We start from the raw sequence: 27,110 nt of genomic DNA on the forward strand, positions 1-27,110 counted from the left end.
GTTACACGACAGCAACGATGCGGTTCTCGTTCTGTATCTGCTTACCTTCGCTCTCTTGCGTTTCCTGGTCTTGGTCCAAACATTTTCTAAGCTCTTCCAAATCCTGGCCAGTTTGGAAGGAAATGATATTGCATGTTTTGTTTTTTTAGAGTAGCCGATTGAATTCATGTGACTCGTTATGTTAAGCATTGAAACCTGGGAAAACCCTTATGAAGTAGAAAGATAACAAACAAACTTAAATTCCTTCAAATATTCGAATACACTTATTAGGTTTCAAAAGAATTTGGTCACCCTGCTGAATTTTGGGTACATAACCACCGTCTAGACGGGAATTATTTACACTTGAACAATTTGTCCCAAGTTCCCAGGGTAGCGAGCTGCTGCGTTGAACAAGATACGGCAGGGAAAATTTCTTTTCGGAATCAGCACGCGCATCATGTTGCAATTTTATCCCAAATTTGGGATAAAAAAAAAAAATGTAACAATCACTGGATGCCGATGCTTCAATGATTTTTATTATTGTATAATTTCAATGCTTGTAATGCGTAATTTGAATTGCAAGATACAAACAAGTTATTTGTTCCGGACTTATTTTGGATATTGTCTTGGGGGTCAACAATTTCAAGCTAAAGTTCGTTGCATAAACTGTGTTTTGGTCACCGTTCATTTTGAAGAGTGTTCTGAAGGTTTTCTTTATGAATTTAAGTTGGATTGGAAGGACCAACATGAAAAGTGTTCTCAAATTTCACTTTGTGTTAATAACCTGTAACAAAAGATTAAAATATATTCAAATTTTGTGAAACTTAAAATTAAAATGGCAAAATGAGTTTTTAATGTCTCATATGATTCATTTTTATGTCTTAAGTAGTGGAAACGCTTTGTATCAATCAGTTTTAATCATAAGATGTAATTTTTAAAGTTCATTCGTTAGTCAGCTTTCTAGTGAGCAACACGCGATTTTGATAGCTCTCCAGTCGTACACCTTTCATAACACCTTCGGTCAAGGTCACAGAGTATTGTTTCAGTTTTTGAGTGCAAATAATTTTTAACTGAGCGAAGGTTGACAAAGAAGATGGACGATGACCCAGGTGACCCTGGGCCATTCGGCTCACGTTTTGGATTGTTGGCTCAGTTTGGGGATTGCAAAAAGAATAAAAAAGCATCAAGTCAAACAAGCGACGGGCTAACGGCGTTCGAAATTCAACTAGCTTATTCAACAAGATAGTGAGAGTCGATCAATGCAACGGACCACATTTTCTGATCATGGAACGGAAGAATGCCAATTTGACAATGGACCCCGTGAATCCCTTTTTTTTATCAAAAAGACGATGGACGCGTTCTTCTCAAATGTCACAATAAGTCGTATGAGAAACGGATGCCTTTTGTTGAAAACTGTTGACCGTCAACAGGCCTCAAAGCTGATGAAAATGACCAACTTTGGCGGAACCATCAAGGTTGAGGTTACGGAACATCCAACTTTTAACCTCATTAGCGGCACGATCTATTGTCGAGATCTGGTAAGTCTTAGTGATAAAGAGATTCTTCAAAAACTAACGAGCGAACACGTGGTTCAAGTGAGTCGTACATATGTCAAAGAAGGACAAGGCGGGCAAATCAGTCGATACCGGCACCTTCATATTGACGTTTGATTTTAATATTTTACCTGCAAGGATAAATGTCGGTTTCTACTTGTGTAAAGTTAAGCCATATTGTTTACATTACGGTCATACTAAAAACCATTGCAAAGGCAACCAGGCCTGTGAAATGTGTGGTCAAATGTTCCATGGTTCATCTGAATGTGCATCGTTGCCAAAATGTATAAATTGTTCTGGTGATCATTCTGCCCTGTCTCGAACATGCCCTAAGTAGGGAATTGACGAAATGGAAATACTACGCATCCGAACCAACGATCGAGTTTCAATTGGAGAATCACGTCGTAGAAGAAGACAACAAGTACCCGAGTTACCCGTATTCACGAGAAGAAACGCACAAGTAGCCCAGGAGATTCCGACATCGAAGAGTTCCGGAGCTACGACGCAGCTAGATCTCACTTATTGCACGAAAATAAGTCCGTACGTAAAAAACATCTATCGACCAGAAGCCGAAAAATCTCAGCAAGCAGTGGACAGAGAAGAATTCACTATACCATCAGGTAGAATTTTTACAGTAGGAACAAATAAATGTAACACTCCTCTCTCAATAAACACTAGAACGAACAAAAAACACTCTAAGACACAGAAAGCAATTTTCACTCAGTCTCTCTAGAAAACACATTAGCCAATCAAATAACTCAATCATCATCACATGAAAATTTAAATATTGAAAGTTTGTCACAAGCAATTAGCGCTTCGATGTTTTGCTCAGATCATAATATTTAGTTAATTTTTTTAGCACTATTTTAAAAAATACCAGAAAACTCATTTAGAATTCATTTTAAAAACAACCAAGAACCGTGTATGATACAAGTAGATATGAAAATGGAACATAAACGAAAAACATTGTAAAAAAGTTAAAAACAATAAAGACAGTAACAACTAAATGAAAAAATGTAATAGGTTAAAACAGTGTGCAAAATCATCGATAGATTTTGTCAGGGGCATAGAACCTATTTTGAGTTGAGCACCTTATTTCCATAAATAAATAAATTATCAAAGTTATCGAAACACCTGAAATCAATTTCAGTTCTAATGATTTTTCTCTTTAGCAATTTAAAGATTTTTCATGATATAAAAGCACGTAAAATATCAGTTTGATAGTGTTTATCCCATTCAAGTAAATTATTAATTTTTATGGAAATTTAACAGTCGTTATCTTTCTGTCAACTTTGAAAAAGAATTTAAAGAAAATTTCAATATTTTAATCTTCAAACCTTCGATAACTCAAATGTTAATTTTTTGGATTTTTCGAAATTTGCACTACTTAAACTTTTAAAGTGTGTTTCTCGAAATTTGCTGTATCGTCAAATAATCCTTTCTTTTTCGTATTTAAGAAAAAGAAATTTGAGTCACTTTTAACATATTTTAAGGTAAAGCTAGAAGAATTTATCTTGATAAAATAAATTATCCATTCAGTCAATACTAAAGGCTACTTAATCTGGATTGCACATGGTCCTTAAAAAACCAAATTGAAAAAAAAAATCAAATAATACTTTTTTCTTGTCAATAAATGCCTAAATGCACCCACATCTTTATATAAGTCGCATAACCAACTAAGTTTACTATTTTAGAGCTGCTAACTAAGCACAAATAACAACACTAGCATGAGCGTAACGTTAAAAAACTTATGCAGGGCTAAGAAGGTGGTCATTTTAAGTAACTTCGTCAATTTTTTCAGACTGGTCACTTACAAGTTACTTTTTTTGAAACTTGGCCACTAAAATCACTATTTTTTAATAATTTCCTAACAACTGAGCTTATTTTTTTTGAAGAATTTTTCTACTCATTATTAAAAACATTATATTGTTTCAAGACACGTGGTATTGTTCATTAGTTCATTATTAGTTTTTTCGTTTAATTTTTGAATACATGGTTGAAAATTGATAAAATGTTCAGCGAAGTTACCTGGTAATGTAATGTTTACATATGCAAATTTTTGAGATGTTCTATCAAGTGATTTTTGAGATAGCGTCCAATGGAGACATTTTTCGGCTTTAATTTTTGGGCATCACGTGCGCCATCCATAATGCATGCTAAGAACTACCATTTTTTTTTTCAAATCAAAGCTATTTTTTGGTTACATTAGCTCTTTTCCGAAGCTTGACCTTCAAAATAACTTTGAATTTTGAATTTGGTCGAAGTTATAACAAATTAAGCCGATAGCCTTCCTTTGGCACAAAAACAACAAATTTGGCTTTTTTTCACTCCACGACCGTTTTTGCGAATATCACGATTTCAGATCCAACTAAAACAGAGTATAAACTTTGTGCAACCTATTGAAAGGCTTTGCAGAACAGGGGTCGCATTTGGAGGCAGTCTTCTTTGTATTTTTAGTCATTCATCGTGTCAATCATTATGAAAGACTGAGTAATTTGCAGTTTCCACAGATAATTAGCCTTCACATCATTTTTTTTTAATTTTTGACGTAGAATTACGTCTTACGGCAACACTATAGGGGTACAAATTGAAATTCGAAAACGATCTTCGCGTCACGAAAACTTTCCAACTCAAGGACATCCTTTCCGAATATCGTTTTGTATTGGCTGTGTGTTGGTACACCAATATCAATTAAGCGCAAATACGGATTGGTGCTTGGAAAGTTATAAATATAACTGCCAATCTGTGTCCTAGCTCCAGTCGTGTTCAAATTTTTAAGTAGAGCTGTTCGTGGCTGCAGTCCCGACTCTGGCCACCGCTCCCCCGGGCAAGGCCAAGCAATCGAAGCGTCTAGCAAAGCCAACTGTTAAAAAAAACTTCACAGAACCACATCAGCAACATGGCCCAAGTTCAGCAATTTTCCACATTTACGGGGTCTGCCAGCTACTTTAAAAGGCCATCGCTATTGGATTTTTTAAATTTTCATTGCTCGGCAATGCCGTACCGGAAAACCTTCCGGGTTTCTGCGGAGGGTGGCCCAGGAAAACCTCCCGTGGCTCCGGCGTATATTTTGGATGCATCAGTTGTTTTTCGTCCCATTTTGACCGTCTTTTGTGTATTTTTGTTTCCTGAAGGCCATTTTGTCATTTTGTTTAGGCATTGTCAAGAGTCGTCGAAATGAGCCGAAACCAAAAATGAAAATTATCACATCAAAACAGAGGAAATGAAACCAACAAGAAAAAAACTGCGAAACAACCTTTCGTATTCCACAAACTGAAAGGTTTTAAAAAGCCAGAGAATGCGGCGCGCGAGTTTCATTCGATCTGTTGGCATCCTCCCGTGTGGTCACTGCATTGCGCAGAAATATCTGCCCGTGGGACTTATTATCACAGCCAAAAAAAATCAATAGAAACTGGGAAACAAAAGAACCATACATGATAGTGCCCAACAAACGAATGAAGTTCGCGTGCCGCAGTGTCTGGCGCTTTATAACTTTCCAACTTGTGGAACATGATGGACTTTTTGCTCGTTTGAGGGAATGAGGGAAACAAGAAAAACCTTAGCATCTGCTACCAAAAACCTCTGCAAACGAGCAAAAAATTCATCATGTTCCACAAGTTGGAAAGTTATAAAAAGTCAGCCACAGTAGCGCGCGAAGTCCATTCGTTTGTTGGGCACTTTCATGTATGGTCATAGTAAGCGGCGATTTTTGTTTAATGCGGACATGCAAGTCTCCGGTTCAGAGGGCGTGCGTTAAAGGAACTTTCGGATGGCTGACGGAGGCTTTGTTTTTACTCGAAATTAAGTTGAAGCTGGTTAGAGCGGTCCCTTTTCTTTTTCAGTCTTTTTTTTCTGCTGTGATAATGTAGTCCTAAGAGCAGATAACGCTGCGCACTGCAGGGAGGATTCAAACAGAATGAATGAAACTCGCGCGCCGCATTCTTTGGCTTTTTAAAAATTTCCAGTTTGTGGAACACGATGGCTATTCTGGTTGTTTTGCAAGGTTTTTGACGTAGAATTACGTCTTACGGCAACACTATAGGGGGGCAAATTGAAATTCGCGAACGGATCTCGCGTCACGAAAAACGCCTCTTTCAAAGACATCTTTTCCGAACAACATTTTGGGTCGGCTATGTGTTGGTACACCAATACTAATAACGCGCTAATACAAATTGGTGCGCAAAACACCCGAGCGAAAAAAACCCCGATAGTCGACCCAAACTGCACTAGATGCGAAGTTATAAAAGAGCAATGATTGCGACGCCCCGGTTTCATTCGGTTTTTGGGCCTTCTCCGATGCGGTGCCATCGGGCTGTTGTTGCTGCAAGCCTTTGCTGCTGCTGCTCATCCTGTGATGCTGTAGTCCAGTATCTGCTGCTACTGCTGTAGCTGCCTCGCCTTGCTCCAGCCCCTGCGTGAGTTACTGCTGCTGCATCGTCATTACAGCCCCGATTGCTGCCTTTGTACGAACATGCGGATCTGATCAAAGCACATCAGCAGCGTTTGACTCGCGCTCGTGAAAAGAAAGCGTTTTTAGAAGCAGCTATAGCAGCTATATATCAAAAAGGAAAATTGCGATTTTTGCTTAATTTTGCAAATAATGTGAATCAAACATAGCAGTTCTTTACAATATCCGCATCCGGGCTGTACCGGATTCGTCTCAGAATTATCATTGAAAAACAAAATTTTACACCTAAAATCAATTTCCCGTGCTGTTAAACTCTCATGTGCAAACTTTCATTTCAGTCTGATACATTATCATGACAACCTTTTTTTTAAATTTAATATTTGCTCATCCTTTAAAACTCCCTTGTACAAACCGGACATTTCAAATGGCAATAATGAAAACAAACAGAAATACCAACAATAGCAAAAACAGCAGAAGGTGAATACAAAAACAAGATATTTTGAACTGTAAAATGGTAATCGTTTTTTTCAACACGTATTGTACTTCCTTGAGTAACTAATAAGTAATCAAACTTACTATTGCTCGCATTTTAGTCAAATATTTCAATTGTAATTTTTTCGGCAAATTTAGAATTCATTGGTTGCCAATTACAACGTATCTACTCCACAATTCAAACATTTTCTGCTGTTTTATGTTTGCTTGTACTTTTTAAACTTAGTCGATGTGTTAACAATCTACATATTTACTAACTTTTCATTAACCTAAAAGCTAATTAAACGTTAAAAAACAGCATTAAAAAATAAATTTTTGCAAATTTTTTACAGTCTTGACATAATTTTGTTTCCAACAAACGGCATCTCGCTATCACGGACATCGAATTGGAAGAATAAACGGACTTTCCCTAGCTAGGCAATGTTGATTACAATGGTGTTGCTAGTTCCTGATTCTTCCCACAGCTGCTGCTTCCTGGTCCTGCCCTAGCCCTTTCTGCTAGCCCTGCCTGCTGCTGCTGGTGTCGAGATGTTTGGAAGATCTGGTTCCTTAGCTCCTGCAACTGCGTTGCTGCTGCCTGAATCGGCAACAGTGTTCGAAACTCCCATTGCTGAATGGCCTCTACCGTTCTCATTCGGTCCAGTTCCTGCGGATTTCAATTGCCCTGCTTGTGGTGTTCTGTGGAAATGCCCGTTTTTCCTGTCTCCGGAAGGTTTTCCCAACTAAAAAGCGGCTAAACGGGTAGCTTTGTATGGAGTCAGGAAAGCGTGCATTTTTAAACATCTTACACCACGCAAATCGTCTACCTCAGCCCCTTCTCCTACCTACGGCAGACTGGAGGTTTTCTCAATTGAGTTGTAGAATGGAAATTCAAATGCTGATTGTGACCTGGTCCTTTTTCGGACTAGTATATGGATGAGGAAAGTTAGTTAATCTTTTCTATTATAAATTATTATAAATGAATGCATAAACAATGTTTGGTATTCAAATATAAAAGAAATCGATTTATTGATTTCACATACTTGTGTGAAAGGCTACTAAATTGGTTGAAAGCAAGGGGCCGATGTCACTATAAACCTACTTATATTTGTCAGCTTAATACCATAACATAAACTTACGCATTCCTCAATATACGCAATAAAATTAAATTCATTGAATTAAAAGTCAAAATGCTCAAATTTTCACTTCATCAGTAATGTGTTTTGAATTTTTAACTTATAATTGCATCATACAAATTTCTATTCTTGTCCTGCTGCGTATTAAAAACAATGGGTAAATGATATGTAAAATAAAATACCATTTAATTGTTCAGCCACAACTTATGACCTTTATTTCTCAAATGAAATTATGTGACATAAGATGTAATTCTACGTAAATCTTGTGGTCGTGTCTTGTACACAACCTCTTCAACTTTTTCTTCTTATTTTTCTCCCGGAAATGCAGGCGAGACTTATCAACAAAAAGTTTCTTGTTGGAAACCTGCCAGGTGACCGCTATAGAGTTCGTTTTGCTGTCCATTACAAAATTTTAAGCTTGAAAAAACTTTTCACATTTCTCTCACTTCTTGCAATCAATAATCTTCACTTTTATTCCAATTTTTAATATTGGATCCTCTAGGACTTCTGAAACGATTTCCAGCTGTTTTTGGGTCTCCTACTGGATTTCTGGATTATTCTCGATCCTGCCCAAAAAAATTTGTCAATGAATTTCAGTATCCTCCAGTATCCTGTCGGGTTTAGTTGTCCTAGTCGTTCAAGTACAATATTTTGTTTCCCTTCCATTGTTGCTATCGAACTTTAGGACTGAACTGAATTTTCTTTAAATCGTTTTATTTTAGTTTTTGAAGTCATTTTTGAGTTAGTTTTCGACTTGATCTGATCACTAATTTTACCCTTATTTCATTTGAAAGTAACTATTTTGCCCTACTTTTGACGTAGAATTACGTCTTACGGCAACACTATAGGGGGCAAATTGAAATTCGCGAACGGATCTCGCGTCACGAAAAACGCCTCTTTCAAAGACATCTTTCTTAAAAGACATACCAAGCCTGCTCAACGTTGATTGGCTATTCGAAAGTGAAAGAAAACTAGGACGCCCCGCCCCTTCCTGAGTTTTGTATTTTTTTCAAGCGAAAGGAATAAAAGAAGGGGGCGACTGACGGTTTGTTTTACTTTTTCAGAGAAATGCAAACCTGTCGCATGGGCAGAGCAGAACAAAGATGGCCAACTGCAGCGGGAGCAAGTAGTGATAGCTCAGATCACCCGCGACACCAATCACCAAACACACACACACACACACACACACACACACACACACACACACACACACACACACACACACACACACACACACACACACACACACACACACACACACACACACACACACACACACACACACACACACACACACACACACACACACACACACACACACACACACACACACACACACACACACACACACACACACACACACACACACACACACACACACACACACACACACACACACACACACACACACACACACACACACACACACACACACACACACACACACACACACACACACACACACACACACACACACACACACACACACACACACACACACACACACACACACACACACACACACACACACACACACACACACACACCTCCCATCAACACCTTCCATCGCCATGCCACACACCTCCCATCAACACCTTCCATCGCCATGCCACACACACCTCCCGTCACTACTCATGGAACACCACCCGCCCACCGCAGCTTATTTCCCACCATCACCCACCGTACACCTCCCACCACACTTCCTAACACCACTCATCGCTCACCACCCACCTATCGCACGCCACCACCACCCCTTCCTTTTCTCACGCCCATCGCACACCACCACCCGGCCTTCCATGCTACTGCCCATCGAACACCACCATCCATCCTTACCACCCACCCATCGCACACCACCACCACCCACTCACCCATCGCACACAACCACCACCCACCCACCCATCGCACACCACTACCATCCACCCACCCATCCAGACCATCCACACCACCCACCCATCGCACTCGTCCGTCATCCCTGAATGTTAACAGAAAAGTCAAGACTCTCTCTTTTTAAGATTTTGGCCCTGAAAAGGGCCGTTTATTGAAGTTTGATTATATGAAAACATAGTTGATCCAACGATTGCCTCGGAATCCTAGGTAAAAGCAACATTTTTAGCTAGTGATTGCTAGGTGATCTGAAGGGAAATAAAAACAAGATACTGATTACAACGAGACGCATAAGGCTAAACAGTTTGAAAGTTTTGCATTGAGTCAAGCGTTTAGATCAAAGCAGTCGTTGTAAGCTTTTCTCGCAAGCGTTTGATACAAAGCTCGTGTGTTGGTCACATTACTTGCATAACTGCCGGGCGCAATCATTTCGACGGCCTTTTGCTATGCAGTTGAAAAAGCTGCATACTATCTTTATGGGTCGTTTTAGACCATTAATAGGTATCAAACGACAATTTAGGGAAGAATGACTTTTCTTGAAGATAAATTCCTTTAAAACAAATTCGACATACTTTATTCTAGAATGCTAATTTAAGACGAAAAGCATATTGACGCACAAAGACATTGTAATTCTACGTGAACTTCTCGGTCGTTTCTTATATACAACCTCTGTAACTTTTTTTACCTCATGGTCGCTTCTAGCTCTGCTTATGTCGATTATTACAATCGTTTTTATGATCCAAATGATGACTTTAAACACTATACGGCTAAAGTAGTTTTCATGACATGATACGACATTTTCATATAATTGAATACCTACACAGATAAAAAAATGTAACCTTACAATACAAGTGATTTTACATTTCTGCATCGTCGCTTGACAATTTTCGAAAAAGAGTATAGCAGCTCAACCATTTCTATGAAAATTACATGTCAAAGCACGCTTATTCCAGCGCCGGTGTCAGTTTGTCAGTTTTGTTTTGTTTTCATTCCTGTTCGTTTCCCGTCCCGTGCTGCGTCGGCAAAAGATGTTAGTTTTTTTTTCAATCAAACCGTGGTTGCTGATTAAAGGTAAATCAATTTAAAAAATAACTGTGATTGACTTGATAATTTCATACTAATTGCTGTTCTTTACAGGAAATATTGATGCTGAATCCCCAAAACCCAAAGTCCCAACCGTGCGACAATTTTCTGCTGTTTTATCGAACCAGCCGTCGAGCCGCCGTCGTCGGCGGAATCGGAAACGAAGATCAGTTGTTGTTAATCAATCAGCAAGTGTGATTTAAACGTGAAATAAATTTTTTCCTGCATAAAAACGGTGATTTTTTTGATTTTGCGATACCACTCCCTGTCCAATAAGATTCGTGAGGTGTGCTAAATAATGTAAATGTACAGTAAACAACAGCATTAAATGCTATCGGGAATTTACATGAAACGTGCAGTATTATCACTTGCAAATAGCCGATTCCTTTCTACCCATGCAGTTGCATGTAAATCTACGTGGATTTTTCTAAGTGTGCATAACATAAACCTTAGAAAATAACATGAACAAAGACGCTCTACACTTTGGAATGAATATCAAGGTCCTGATTAATTTTTTTGAATGATTTCTAAAATGCCTGATAAAATCATTTCACTTTTTTTCTTATTTTTTTTATGAATAATTCCTAGGGTTTAATCAAATTTTGCCGAATATTACCCGGATTTTGGTAGACAATTTTGAAATCAAATGCCCAGATTTTGCAAGGTTTTAGGATAAAATAACCCGGATTTGTCCCGGATACGTACTGAAAAAAATTGGCAACCTTAGTATAAAATCAGTACAGTAACCACTCTTTTCTTTGAAATAATACAACTTTTTCATTTCATAACTTTTTTTCTCCCACGGTAGATTTTCTTAGCCTCATATTTTCTTTTTCTTATATGATTTGAGCGAAACAAGATTAAAACCACGGAGTGTTTTGCTTGTAAAAATTGCCAAAATTTTCTTCTACAATTTGTTTCTAATTGTTCAGTGGATAAATCAATCTTAAATTTACTTTTTCGGATGAAGCAATTGGCGTTGACCAAAAATATGAAAAAAGAGTGCCAAATAAGATTTGTACCACTAAGAGCACCTGCAACGGTTCAGGCGTAAATATTGGTTTTAAGTATACCAGTTTTAGCAAAATTTGAAATTTTAGAATCGGCTTAAACACCCACTCCCCACCGGTGTAGGGGCAAATCTAAAACGGAAACACTTTCATTGCAGACACTCAATAATTGAGAAGTAAAAACCCATTTTATTAGAAAAATTGCATAAGTTTTGAGTTTCACGGTTAATTGTCTTAAAATTAATTCTACGAATATTCTTTTTGACAGAACAGTGATTTCAACTATTCTACCAGGATTTCATTAATTTAAAAGCAAAAATGACTACACAACGAGGAAAAAAGGTCAATTGAAACAATTCTTCAATTTATTCAATCAAATTTCTTTGACTCAATGGAATAAAATTTTGTTAAAATGAAATGAAAAAGCAATTTTTTTTCAAGTTATTGCTGGCATTGATAAGGAAACGAGAAATGTTTATCCCAAAGTCAAAGGAAATTTTCCTTTGATTTGTCGACATTTTTGTTTGACAAAAACTTGTTTCACTATTTGCAAATTTATGTATGGATACAGAAAAATATGCTGATATTGACGAAAACTCCGAGCAATCCATACGAAACTAAACTGCCCCTACTTTCATAACAGTCCCATATGCAAAAACAAGCAAGCGAGAAAATCAGCTTTTTCTGTTTTGGAATATATTTTGAAATTGTGACCACAACTTTCAGCATAAACGAAAAACATTAGATGGAATGTGTTCTAGGTTGTCATAATAAATCGTAACACTTGAAATTTTCAAAATTGGGTCATTGGTAAGGTCGGAAGCATTATTTTTTTCGTTATGGGACTGTTATGCGAGCATATTTCTACTTTTTAAATCTACTCGCATAACAGTCCCATACAGAATATGTTTTTTTCACCAAGCTTCACCAAGACTTAAATTTGATCATTGTTGAACTTTTCAATACAATTTTCATTAAAAGAAACATACTTTTGGAAAAATATCGTGAATTCCGCATTGTAAGTTGAATCTTTTTACGATTTTTGATTACATCTGATAGTTTTTCGCTTAGGAAGACATTCCTTTCTTCTAACTGACCTGGCTTCGAAAACTAGGGTGTTTAACTCGACATCGAGGAGTGAAATCTTTTTTAAATGATTCAAAGCAATAAATCAAAGACTATTTCGCCGAAAGAAGCATTGAAAAGTAACCAAATTCGTGGTATTTCACATATGGGACTGTTATGCGGGTATATTCCGTATGGGACAGTCACATGTTGATATTTTTTTCGAAATTTCTAGAACAAAATCTCTTTTTTTTTTATTGTTTTATATTGAAGTCCTATGTTCAAAACGACGAACTGTCAGGTTAGATGAAAATTGACGAAAATTCATATGGGACTGTTATGCGAGTAGGAGCAGTAAAAATCTCTCAATATCTCAAATAATACAAAAATTATAGAACAAACAATAAACATTTATTTTACCTCATCGAACAAGTATTAAAATTTTACTTTTCGTTTATTTTTTTAAAATTTTAGAACGCTGGCTGGATTAACTAATTCGTCGAGCCCTAATGAAAAGCTTCTTTATTATTTATAAAATCGAGAATAATGTGACATCTATTATTTATACTTGATATGGTTTTTATTAACATCTATTCTCAATTTATGTTATGTATAGGGTGGTCGAATCGAAAAAAACATTCAAATAATATCTCAAAAAGAAATTATTATCACACCCAATGTTACCCAAACATGTGTGAAAAAAATCATTGTTGGCTAAAATTTTCTCACCGTGAACTAAATCGGTCTGTCGTATATTTTGAAATCCTGTTCCAAATTTGCATGAATTTGGAACAGAGGCGTATAACTGTTGGGAATTTTGAAATCGATAACTGTGCTAAAACAGCAATTTACGCCACCGGTGCCAGCCGAAATGTTTTAGCGTGGTCGAAAACCGTGTTTTGCATCTACCGTTGGGACCAGGCGCGGTCCTATGGGGGGGGTGATCGGGGTGATCATCCCCCCCAAGCGGCAAAAATCCGTTACAAAATACCCACAAAAGCTTGAATTTTTATAAAAATTTGAACTTTTCTTAGTGGATGTGCTTTCCAATTTTAAAAATTTTCCACTCCGTGGGGGTGTTTATTCAACAAAAAAGTTAATTTATCACTTAAAGGCTCAATATTGAAAAGAGTCGGTCCACCAAACTCAAGCAGCTGTTACTTAGGATTCCCTGGACTGAACTAAACCAAATAACTTTTGTTAAGTTACTCAACAAAAGTGTTTTGTTGAGTGTTGATTTGGAATTTGCTATTAATAAAATGTAGGAACAGCTTTTTTTTTTAAATTGTCACTAATTTCCCTCATATGCCTCAATTAACACGAGCAAATCGCAACAAATTTTAGTATTTGCTTCAAATTCAGAGCTTCTGAATTCTTGATTTTGTTTTGAATTTTAATTAAATGAAAAATTTGGAAAAGTCATACAGGGGGGTGAAAATGGTTATAACACAGCAATACTTGAAATATTTGTTCTGCTTTCATCATACATTTATTGACTTCAATTGCAAAAGAGAAAAACCAGGTTCTGAATCACAGTAAAGATTCTCTTTCGCGAGAATATTTCACCTTCAATTAATCCACCATTCAAATATGAATTATAAACTTAAAATTAATAACCTATATTATGAAATTCAAAAACAAAAATTTAAATTTAAGATCTGATTTTATTTAATTCTGTTTGAAATGTATCACATCAAACATTCATATTATGGATGACTGTGGAAAAAAATGCAAGTACTGCCAAATAGAAATCAAATATGAAATATTCATAGTAAGAGTTTAAATTAAAAAAATTTCAGCAACAATAAATCGAAGAAAGAGATTACGTTTTATGACTTTTGCGTTTCCTATTAGTTTTTAGTGCCAAAAAGGAACAAAAAAGTATTTATATCAGCTGTTTCAGGAATTGGTGTTGGAGATAGAGATTCAAATTCATCTCTAGAATCCAAAATCTGCATTCAAAACTATAACTAAATTCACATTTTCCAAAGTGCACAGAATTTGAAAACTGATTTCAACTCATTTAGGAGCTCTGAATGCAAATTTGTTTTATTTTATCAGCGCTTTTTTCCGGTATAAATTTTGAAAATACAAGGCTCATTGGAGAAATTTGTGCACTTTTTAGCAATAGCGAAAAATATAAAAAAAAAATTGAAAAAACAGGTATTAACTTAATGATCAATTGTCATAAAGACTGTGAGTAATTTACCATGAGAAAAATTATAGAAGTAAGTATCTTTCCCCATTTTGTAAAATACGAAGATTATCTAGACGAAATCTGTATTGTTTTTTTTTTCGGGAATTTGTTACTTTTTAGTATTTTTCCCTATGACTTACATCGTTGAATGAATAAAGAATAATGAAAAGATTTAACATATTTTTCGTTGTTCAGGTTAGTTACTTCATCAATTACACTAGTTTACAACATTTTTGAACTCAGTAAACTGAAGGTCATTTCTAATGTAAAATCGGGCGCTGAATCCGAAAATGAAATTCAAAAAAATCTCAGTAGTACCGTTTTTGAGTTATGCTCCAAATATGAAATTTCGAAAAAATTAATAAAGTTCTTGTACTTAGATTAAAATAACTTGGACGGCATAACAGTTATTTGAAATCCCTCTTTTGCATATTGAAGGTGAATAAGTTATCTATCGATCATCTAAACGCTGTTTTTGCGTTTGACCAACAGTATTGTTGATATTAGTGAATTTATGAGAAAAAAAAAATTTTAAAAAACGCATTTTTTTAGAGAAAGTTTTGTTTCAACGAAAGTTTTAGACTCGATGGTAGCATTTAAAAAACCTGATTTTCTTTTGCGCTTGAATGTCAATTTAAAACAAAGATTTCAAGGGGTTATTTATCATAATCGGTTGAAAATTGAAGAAGTTATGGCTACTTTACCATAACTGAAATTTTTGGAGTTTTTAATAACTTAACGAACCGCAGTACACTTATCATAGTATAGGAAGAATGGAACATGATAAATCTCACTCGCTCTTAGTCAAAATTATTTATTAGCTCACCAGAAGGTCACATGCCAAATTTCAGAAAGATCTGACCATAGGGAGGGGTTGCTTAAGTTTTAAACGTAAATAAAATTTTGAGGTATTTTGCCCGGAAGGAACGAAAAATACTGGTTTTTCATCAATAACTTTTTTCATCACTAGCTTATTGTTTTTTTATGGTTGATTTTCTTAAAGCCTAAGCTGAGACAAATATTTCACCCGAAGACTATAACTCGATTGGATTTGAAACAGAAAAGTTATTGCGGTTCAAAGATTGTATTTTGGTCGAAAATTGTCGTTTAAAACGCAATGCGTAAAAAGTACTCATTGCGTATTGGACAAAATTGGCGGCCTTTGAACCGCAATAACTTTTCTGTTTCAAATCCAATCGAGTTATAGTCTTCTGGTGAAATATTTGTCTCAACTGAGGCTTTAAGAAAATCAACCATAAAAAACAATCAGCTAGTGATGAAAAAAGTTATTGATGAAAAACCAGTATTTTTCGTTCCTTCCGGGCAAAATACCTCAAAATTTTATTCACGTTTGAGACTTAAGCAACCCCTCCCTATGGTCAGATCTTCCTGAAATTTGGCATGTGACCTTCTGGTGAGCTAATAAATAATTTTGACTTAGAGCAAGTGAGATTTATCATGTTCCATTCTTCCTATACCATGATAAGTGTACTGAGTCGGCTCTTGGGGGGGGTGATTTTTCAATTTTAAAAAATCAGTTAATGTAAAAGAACGTTAATATCTGGTGAAAAAAAAAACAATCATTTGAGTGAGCGAAAGGAGAAGAGAGGGATCGCGGGGGGGGGGGGGGGGGGGGTGGTTATCCATTTATAAAACAACCAGCGAATCAAAAATAACCACTGCGAAAAAATGTTGATATTTTTTTATTTGTAGGTATTTCTGGTATTTTAGAATTGTCACTTTAAGAGCTCATTAAAAAATTTCTCGTAATAAATGTAATTTTATTCAAAGTTATCTTCATTTTTTCCTGAGCTCTCTGGTATTTTATAATTGATCGAAAGTATTTTACTTTTCACCGGTAAGCCCGATAAACAAATTAACAAACATAACTAAAGGGCATTGAATTCTCCATTGGGGTATTTTACTGAACACAATATATAAAATCAACACTAATAAAAATTAAGTAGAATTCGATTATCAAAATCAGTTTCTAAATTCTGGAACCGAATTTTATTTGATTTGCTCTTGAATTTTAAGTTTTCATTTAAAATTTTCAATTTTAATTGTATTACAATAAATAAATTAAAAAGAAAAGTGATTAATCTTTTTTCACCTGCACATAATTACCAATTTTTTAAATAATTTTTAATTATAAAGAAAACTATGAAATGAAGGGTTAATTCTTAATGTTAATACTCTTCTTTAGTGAAAAGTCTCAATCATTTGCAATTGAAAAAGCCAAGCTTTCAGTTAAGAATATCAAACCTTAAGCTAAATTTCAAATTAAAATTTCAATATTATTGTGTACATGATCTGAAATCAGAATGCCTTGTTGCCGTAAAAATAGTGGAATGATAAGGGAATATATTTAATTCACAAGGGAAAAATTAAAACCGTGGCAAACTGGTTTTGGAAGCTTTTTGCGTCTCACTCTCGATTTTTTGGTCAGTTTTTTCCCTTCTTATTCTCTGGCATTGAGTAATTTTAAAACTTAGCAGTTCGGAGTGAAATCGATCAATGATAACACCAGATTACAAAATTTTAAAAAAATCGTGAACTTGATTAACTGACTAACATTATTAATGTAAAATCGGGCGCTGAATCCGAAAATGAAATTCAAAAAAATCTCAGTAGAACCGTTTTTGAGTTATGCTCCAAATATGAAATTTCGAAAAAAATAAAAAAGTTCTTGTACTTAGATTAAAATATCTCAGACGGCATAACAGTAATTTGAAATCCCTCTTTTGCATATTGAAGGTGAATAAGTTATCTATCGATCATTTAAACGCTGTTTTTACGTTTGACCAACAGTATTGTTGATATTAGTGAATTTATGAGAAAAAAATTATAAAAATCGCATTTTTTTAGAGAAAATTTTGTTTCAACGAAAGTTTTAGACTCGATGGTAGCATTTAAAAAACCTGATTTTCTTTTGCGCTTGAATGTCAATTTAAAACAAAGATTTCAAGGGGTTATTTATCATAATCGGTTGAAAATTGAAGAAGTTATGGCTACTTTACGATAACTGAAATTTTTGGAGTTTTTAATAACCGCCCCTGGTTGGGACAGTCCTTATTGATTGATTTATTTTATTAGGGACATTTTATCAACTTGTTGGCATTCGTATCCGAGGTACCAGTTATGTTTTTGATTAGCTTGATTGACATTCATAAGAATAGTACCATTTTTTTTTACAAAAATAAAGAGTTTTTCTTAAAACTAAGTGAATAATAAGAATAACAATTCTACGACCTATTTGAATAACATTCATTTTTAGGCATTTTCTGGTTCCAAATGTATTGAAGGGGTTTTAGGAGGTTTTCCTCTAGCACAAAGGAATTTGACATATTTTAGCTATAATACTCCATCAAATTGCTTATTTTTCTGAACATGGCGAAACATTATGAGACATAGATTATGGCTGAATTTGAATAAAATACAGGCTTCTCATTCAAAAATACGTGTTTCATCAGCCACACTTTTTTAAAGTTTTAAGTCGTAGATGGCAACACTGTTTTGCTGTTAAACGGAAATTCGACCCATTTTTGACGATCCGGGATTAATTAAGGTGCGCTAAATGATTTTGGCCTTTATTTATTGGCACCGCTTGAACGTTTTGTAAATTTTGAGATTACTAAAGCAAAAATTTGAATTGCAGTAAGGTCACAAAAAGTGATTTTTTTGGATCAATAATCAGAATTATGTGGTACTTCCCTATGGAGCTTTATGGACCGGATGGCTAGCAGTAATATTGGTATGATTTTCAATTGAATCGGAAGTTGAGATGAACAGAAATTTTGGCGGTGGTAAATTCTTAAGCTGCTTTTTTTTGCAAATCCAGAAAAATTTTCTTCAGCATGAAATCCACCAAAACTGTGTCGGTAAACTACCTAGAAATGATGAATATGGCCTAAATTTACCTGGAAAATCTGCCATCTACGACTTGAAATTTCACGTCATGTTCATGAAGAAATTAAGTAGTTTGATAAAGAATTATAGCTCAAATGTTCCTCATACTCCTTCGTACTAAAGGAAAATTGCTCAAAAACTTCTTAGAAACTTTTGGAATAAAAATAAACACATAAAAAATCCTTTACTTTTCATTTTCACACGATAAATTTTAAAAACTAAATAATGCATTGCATCATCCAAAAAAGTAAACTTAAGCTTTTTTATTCGTTGAATAATTTAAAAAAAATGTAGAAGGAAATTTTGATGATTGTGAATCATTCTTATTTTAACAAGCAAAACACATAGTGAAAATATACTCGTTTTTTTTAAGTATCACAAGTTTTCATACTTTTTACCCTTTCGAAGTCAGCTGCCATAATAAACCACTGCACTCCAGTTGTATGTGAACATCCATACCCATCCCGTATGCCCATGATAAATGATTTTACATCTCTTTTGCTCAAATTGAATTTATAAAATTACCTTAAACGGCAGGATAGATTTTACTCCACATGAACAAATTTGCCGGCAAATTGATCAAATTAAATTTGGCTGAGGTAGACATATTTTGAGCAGGCAATTGCCAATTATTGACAAGATGATGGCATGAATCGACGTCTACATTCGATGCCAAAAAGGAAATATCCTTTTACCTCAGCTTCTGTTGGATTTGGGACTATCCCCTTACATGGAATTTTCCTTCTCTTAATCTATGCTTGTATCTCTAGTTCGATTCTAAGGTTGTCGTGAGAGTTTGATTATAATCGGAGATTTTTTGCATAGGACTTGACTGTCATTTCGTTTTCAGGTATGCAGAAAATTCTATTTCATTATGTTAATTTATTCGCTCTGTACAGCTTAACGCATGGATGTACTAATTGCTAGTGTCAATCAATTTCTCAATTTTTTTATGACAACAGTCTCAATCACATAGGCAGTGTGTAACTGATAGGTTCGATGACACGATTACAAAAGCTGTGCATTTTTCGATTAAATTTACTTGACATCGTCCTAAATCCAAAACTCGATAAAAAAGAGACATTAATCTTAAAAGCTTCCAAAACCCAGCTCTGATGCCATGAACGATGGTGGGTTTTTCCCTCCTTCAAATCTCTAAACTGCAACATCATTCGCATTCAAGGTTTCCGAAACGGCAAGTGTAAAATATGGCGAAAACATCAATGTTGACAGGCGTATGCAAATTTGATTTTTCTTGCAGCCATTGCAGGCCGCAGGCTATCGGGTGCCGTTGTTTTCGGGTCGGGTCGTGTCGTTCGCTGATAGGACTCGCGTTGAGAATGTTGTTGAGCGAAACAACCCCCAGGAACGAACATGGATGGGAGTACTTTTCTGAAATGGACAAGAATAACGAAAAATTAATAGGTTCACGAGGTTTCTTAAATATAAACTTTACATGTTCTGAAAAGCTGCGATATTGAAAATAACTTCTATTATCTAAAAGTCTGAGGAATTTAACTTTAATTAAAAGTTTGTCATCAGTTCTTGATAACGTTTTTCATTTGGTAAATGTGAAACCACTATTTAAATCACTTTAAAGCAAGAATTTACATTATTTTATTGATATTTATCAATTATTTATATAGGATGATATCAAAACTGCTGTTTTTTACGTTTCAGCCTACTAAACTTCAGCCATTTTCATAAAACTGTATTTATAAAAGATAGAATTGCTATAAGTTTTACAATATTTAAAAAAAATTAAAAAAAATTTCTAATGTATACTATTTCGAAACTCACAACTTGTATTGCCGCATTTTTCCTTAACGGCTGGCTGTTAAGGAGTGTATTTGAAGAAAATGCAACACTTTTTTTGTGAACTTTTAATGTGTTTAAACTCACTCGCGACGACTAGTGATGTTTACTCCGCGGCGATTATTGTAGACTGACGAGTCGCGTGGCAAATGTAAACAATATCAGAGAGTTGCAAGTAAGAGAGAACGTCAAATCGCTATCGTTCTAATAATCGACGGAGAGTGAATTCGTAGTGTTCACTGGAATAGTTGCCAGGTGTTGTTCGGATAATCCGACTTATCAATCACTACTGTAACCTTACCTGACTATAAGACTTGACGAGAATAAAGATTATTATGTTATTAGTTTCCGATTCAAAATAGTATTACATGTTTTTTGATATCACAACAGAATGCATGAATGTCAGTTGATGAAATTTACAGCGAAGGTACCTGGTAATGTAATGTTAACTTATATAAATTGTATAATGTTCTTTCAAGCGGTTTTTAAGATAGCGTCCAATAAAGAAATGTTACAACATTAATTTCTGGGCAACACGCACACATTTTTCAAATCAAGGCTCTTTTTGATTACGTTTGTTGTTTCATAAAGCTTGACCTTAAAATTAGCTCAAAATTTTGAATTTGATTAAAGTTATTACAAAAACAACAAAATTTTTGACTTTTTATCACTCTACCACCATTTTTGCGTAATGGCACGATTCCAAATCCAACTTAAACTGAGTATAAACTTTGTGGGAGCTATTGAAGTGCTTTGCAGGGACAACAGTTGCATTTGGAGGCAGTCATTTTTGTACTTTAAGCCATTCGTCGTGTCGATCGTTATGAAAGACTGAGTTATTTGCAGTTTCCATAGATTGTTAGCCTCCTCAAGCGATAGACATTACATTTTTCAATTTTTTCTCCTTGTTTATCTCTGGAAAATACAGGCGAGACTTGTCAACGAAAAGTTTCTGGTTGAAAATCTGCCAGGTGACTGCTAAAGAGTTCGTTTTGCTGGCCGAATACTGCAGTCCGAATATTTTGCGTACGATTTGACCACCGCATTTTGTTTATTTTACCGGAAGGCAGATGTCTACCTTGAAGAAATGAAGTCATGCCTATTTATAAGTCAGCTAGACGAACCATTCAGAAAAATTGACTTTTTTATCACTTCTTCCATTTATATTTAAGGATTTTGCTTGGAAATACCTCTCACATCCCTCTCACTTTGTGGAATTGATAATCGTCACTTTTATTCAAATTTTAGGTCACTATTGGGTCCTCTAAAGGGTGATACGGTCAAAATTTGGTCAATATCAACTTGACGTATTTCTTTCAATTTTGCATTTAAAAAACCTGAAAACCCCTCATTTTGAAGGTGTGTGTGTGTGTGTGTGTGTGTAGAATGTTGTTCCTATTTTGATTTTGGAATTCACTCTTTAGTTGTCAAAATGCCGTCCAAGGAAGAAGAGCAGCGTATCAAAATTTTGTTCGCGCATCGCGAAAATCCGAGCTACTCGCTCGCAAAGCTGGCAAAATCGCTAAAAGTTGTCAAATCAATCGTTGCAAATGTAATTAAAGTTTTTGGGGAACGTTTGTCGACAGCCAGGAAGTCTGGATCGGGGAGAAATCGAAAGCCGGAAGCCGCTGAGACGACAAAGAGAGTTGCCGGTAGTTTCAAGCGCAACGCTAACCTCTCTCTCCGAGATGCCGCAAATAAGCTGGGTGTATCGTCTACAACCGTGCATCGAGCCAAAAAACGAGCCGGACTATCGACTTACAAGAAGGTTGTGACTCCAAATCGCGATGATAAACAAAATACGACGGCCAAAGCGCGATCCCGGAGGCTGTACACGACGGTGCTGACGAAGTTTGACTGCGTGGTAATGGACGACGAAACCTACGTCAAAGCCGACTACAAGCAGCTTCCGGGACAAGAGTTTTGTACGGCAAAAGTAAGGGGAAAGGTAGCAGATATTTTCAAGCACATGAAACTGTCAAATTTCGCGAAGAAATATCTGGTTTGGCAAGCCATCTGTTCCTGTGACTTGAAAAGTAGCATTTTCATAGCTTTCAATCAAGATCCATGAAAATCGAACAATAAAAATTTAAGGATTGATCAGCCGATAACTTTTAGAGTACTATAAGAAAAAGTTCCTTGTTAGCCGTCGTCCAGGAGTGCTTCAAATTTGTTCGTCGTCGGTTTGTGTTAGGATCAGATCGTTCTCTGGAATTGGGCGACCCTTTCAGCATTTTTATGAACGCGTAGATGCAAGAGATTTCCAAGGCGTCTCGTTGAATGTTTGAAAGGAGTATATTCGAAAAAAATGCATCACTTTTTTTAGTGAATAACTTTTGAATGCATGGATGGAAACTGATGAAATTTTCAGCGAAGCAGCCTAGTAATGTAATGTGTACGTGTACAAAATTGTGACAATCTGTCAAGTGGTTTTTGAGATAGATTGGACTGGATCGAGAAAAATCCAGAAAAGTCCAGAAAAGTGTTGGGAGGGTTCTTGTCCTTGGGAACCACCTGCACGTTGTTGATGGCGTACCACTCCATGGCCTTTTTATCGTGATGGCATGATGCCAAATTCGGCCAAAACAGTACGGAACAACCGTGTTTCTTCAGGAAAGGCAGCAGACGTTTATTCAAACACTCTTTCACGTAAATTTCTTGGTTGACAGTCCCTGATGCTATGAAAATGCTGCTCTTCAAGCCACAGGTACAGATGACTTGCCAAACCAGATATTTCTTCGCGAACTTTGGCAGTTTCATGTTCTTGAATATATCTGCTACCTTTCCCCTTCCTTTAGCCGTATAAAACTCCTGTCCCGTGAGCTGCTTGTAGTCGGCCTTGACGTCGGTTTCGTCGTCCATTACCACGCAGTCTAACTTCGCCAGCATCGTCGTCTACAGTCACACACACACACACACACACACACACACACACACACACACACACACACACACACACACACACACACACACACACACACACACACACACACACACACACACACACACACACACACACACACACACACACACACACACACACACACACACACACACACACACACACACACACACACACACACACACACACACACACACACACACACACACACACACACACACACACACACACACACACACACACACACACACACACACACACACACACACACACACACACACACACACACACACACACACACACACACACACACACACACACACACACACACACACACACACACACACACACACACACACACACACACACACACACACACACACACACACACACACACACACACACACACACACACACACACACACACACACACACACACACACACACACACACACACACACACACACACACACACACACACACACACACACACACACACACACACACACACACACACACACACACACACACACACACACACACACACACACACACACACACACACACACACACACACACACACACACACACACACACACACACACACACACACACACACACACACACACACACACACACACACACACACACACACACACACACACACACACACACACACACACACACACACACACACACACACACACACACACACACACACACACACACACACACACACACACACACACGCACACACACACACACACACACACACACACACACACACACACACACACACACACACACACACACACACACACACACACACACACACACACACACACACACACACCTTCAAAATGGTTTCAGAATTTTTATGTGCAAAATTGAAAGTAATGCGTCATGTTGATATTGACCAAATTTTGACCCTATCACCCTTTAACTTGGGAATATCGTCAACCAGGGCCGTAGGAAGAACCGACTCATGGGGGGGGTTTTGGTGACTGATTTTAACCTATGATGTTTTGCCCAACAACGTATGAAAAAAAAAAAATTATATTTGTTACTATTTATATATGATTATTAATTTTTAAGTTTTTATTAATAGTTTTTGTATTACAACGAAACTTTAGACAAATGGTCCTTAGCCTAAAGGGTGAGCTAATTTTTTTTATGAAACCTTTGGAAACAAAATATGGAATTTGCTTTCATCGAAAGTACAAATTTAAGAATACAAGCCCAAACTCTTTTGCAAATTCCAAGAATTTAACCTTTGAAGAAAATAAATAAAAAATTTCAAAAAAAAAAAACAGTAAGTGATAACAAATTTTCGGATCAAATTTACTCGAAGTAAACTTGAACTAAAGTTATGATTTCAGTTTGAAATTCAGCTTTAAAAAACTTCAATATCAATAATGTTAGTCAATACACCGAGAAAATATATAATTTTGTGCAAATTTTTTTAGTGAAGATCAGATACTTGTTTTTTTTTAACGGGAAATATTTTTTTATAAAGAATCAATTCCATAATAAAAATTCTGTTTGTAATTTTTTTTAAATATAATTTGGAATATTTTGCATAAAACAAAACATAGAAAATTCTACTTCATATCTGCAATTTTCAGCTGAATTTTGTGTACAAACTTCTTCTGATTAAAAAAAAAATAAATCTGGAAATTGACAAGCAAATTTTTATGTTTATGTTCTCTTGAGTTCCTTTACAATTTTATGTTGATTGAAAAACTCGTTCACTCATTCCTGAATTTCAAATCTTAATACTGAACCTGAATTAAAAAATTGAACTGTTTCCAAATTTCTATACCATTTCTGAAATGTACAAAAAATACGATTTCCAAATCTGAATTTCAGAACAGAATTTTATGAGCTAAGTTTCAGAGTCATCATTCATGAATCTTTTATTTAAATTCTGTATCGCTGGTTTAATCTTAATTCATTTTTTCAATTATTTATTTATAATCTGTATTGTGAATCAGAATTAAAATGATGAATCTGAATCTGAGTTTTAAATTTTGGATCGCCACTTAGAAACTTTTAAAGTTTAAATGTTGTTTTAGAATAAAGTTTGAGAACTTCGATTTAAAATGTAAAACAAAATTCTTCTTTTTTTTTATATTCGGAAAATTATTATCAAAATATTGAAAATACAAATGATTTTTGAAAAACATGATTCAAATTTGATATGAAATGCAAAACCGAATCAGGATTTCAAAGCAGTTTTTCATTTCTAATTTCTTATGATTATTCGAACTGAAAATGAAGAATCCTGAGTTTAATACAGAATCAGAAATACGAAAATATTTAGAAATACAATTTTGTTTATGGGAATATAGAATCAGAATCTCCAAAATGAGTTTAATTTAAAATTTAATATTCAGACCTGAATTTCTATTATAAGGTTGCAAGATTGTCCGACAAATAATATAAATATGCCCGGATATTTAATATAAAATTTGGGAAAAAATCCGGTCTGACTCGGTTGCCCGGATTTCATTGGAAAAGCCGGGTTTGTTCTCATTTTAATTTTAAATCAAACTTTAAAAAACAAATTGAGTTAAAAAATATTTTTTATTCATGCGTCCAAAAGTTTTGAAGCAAGTTTTAAAAAAATCAGGAAAAGTTTTTTCAAGTTTTTTTTCATGATTTTTGATGATCAATTCCTCAGTTTTGATCTGTATTGCCCAATATTGCCTGGATTTTGGTAGAAAATTTTGAAATCAAATACCCGGATTTTGCCTGGTTTTTACATACAACAGCCCGGATTTGTTCGGCCCGGATACGTGGTGAAAAAAATCTGACAACCTTAGTCTATGAACAAGTGAGAAAATTTTGAAAAACTGTAGCAAAATTTTGAACTTGGGATGGGTTTTTGAGGTTTTGGAATTAATTTTTAGTTTAGATTGTTTTTCTTGAATAGACTTGCTCTATTATCATAATTTGAATATGGATTTAAAATTTTGAGTGTAGAGTAGAATACCTCGCTTGCTTTTTTGGACCCTCATGGGGGGGGGTTTAACCCCCAAAACCCCCCCCGTTCCTACGGCCATGTCGTCAACAACAGTGCATGAAGCTTAAAAACGATCCGAGCTATCGACTTATAAGAAGGTAGTGACTGCTAATCGCAATGAAAAGCAAAACCTTACGCCAAAAAGAAGATATCGGAAGCTGTATACGACATAGTTGACAAAGTTTGATTGCGTGGTAATGGACGACGAAACCCACGTCAAGGCAGACTTAGACAGCTTCGGGACAAGAGTTTTATAAAGCAACCGGAAAGGGAAAGGTGGCAGATTTCAAGCATATTAAACTATCAAAGTTTGCCAAGAAATATCTCATTTGGGAAGCTATCTGTACCTGAGGCTTGTAAAGTGACATTTTCGTTGCAGCCGGGGCCGTCATCCAGGAAACTTACATAAAAGAGTGTCTTAAAAAGCGTTCGCTGCCTTTCCTGAAGAACATGACTTGTCTCTGCTGTTTTTGTTGGATTTGGATCTTGCCGTTATAAAAAAAGGCCATGGAGTGGTATGCCGCTAACAACATTCAGGTTGTGCCCAAGGATAAGAACTCTCCCAACAGATCAGAACTTCTTCCAATCGAAAAATATTGGACGATAAAGCAAATTGGCGTTCTGCGCCGAAAAAATTGGATAAGGTGACTGTACAAAATCTGATTTCAGGTAT

General features: G+C 35.7%; 1 protein-coding gene across 1 annotated transcript in view; it reads right to left on the minus strand.

The window, feature by feature from the left end:
- Window positions 1-6,859: 6,859 nt before the first annotated feature.
- Window positions 6,860-27,110, minus strand: part of LOC129753794 (uncharacterized) — a 46,072-nt gene continuing 25,821 nt past the window's right edge. The window contains exon 5 of the mRNA XM_055749642.1: window positions 6,860-7,078. Coding sequence (XP_055605617.1) covers window positions 6,860-7,078 — 219 coding nt within the window. The remainder of the gene's footprint in view (window positions 7,079-27,110) is intronic.

Source organism: Uranotaenia lowii, chromosome 3 (assembly GCF_029784155.1).
Source record: "Uranotaenia lowii strain MFRU-FL chromosome 3, ASM2978415v1, whole genome shotgun sequence".
Classification (NCBI taxonomy): Eukaryota; Metazoa; Arthropoda; class Insecta; order Diptera; family Culicidae; genus Uranotaenia; species Uranotaenia lowii.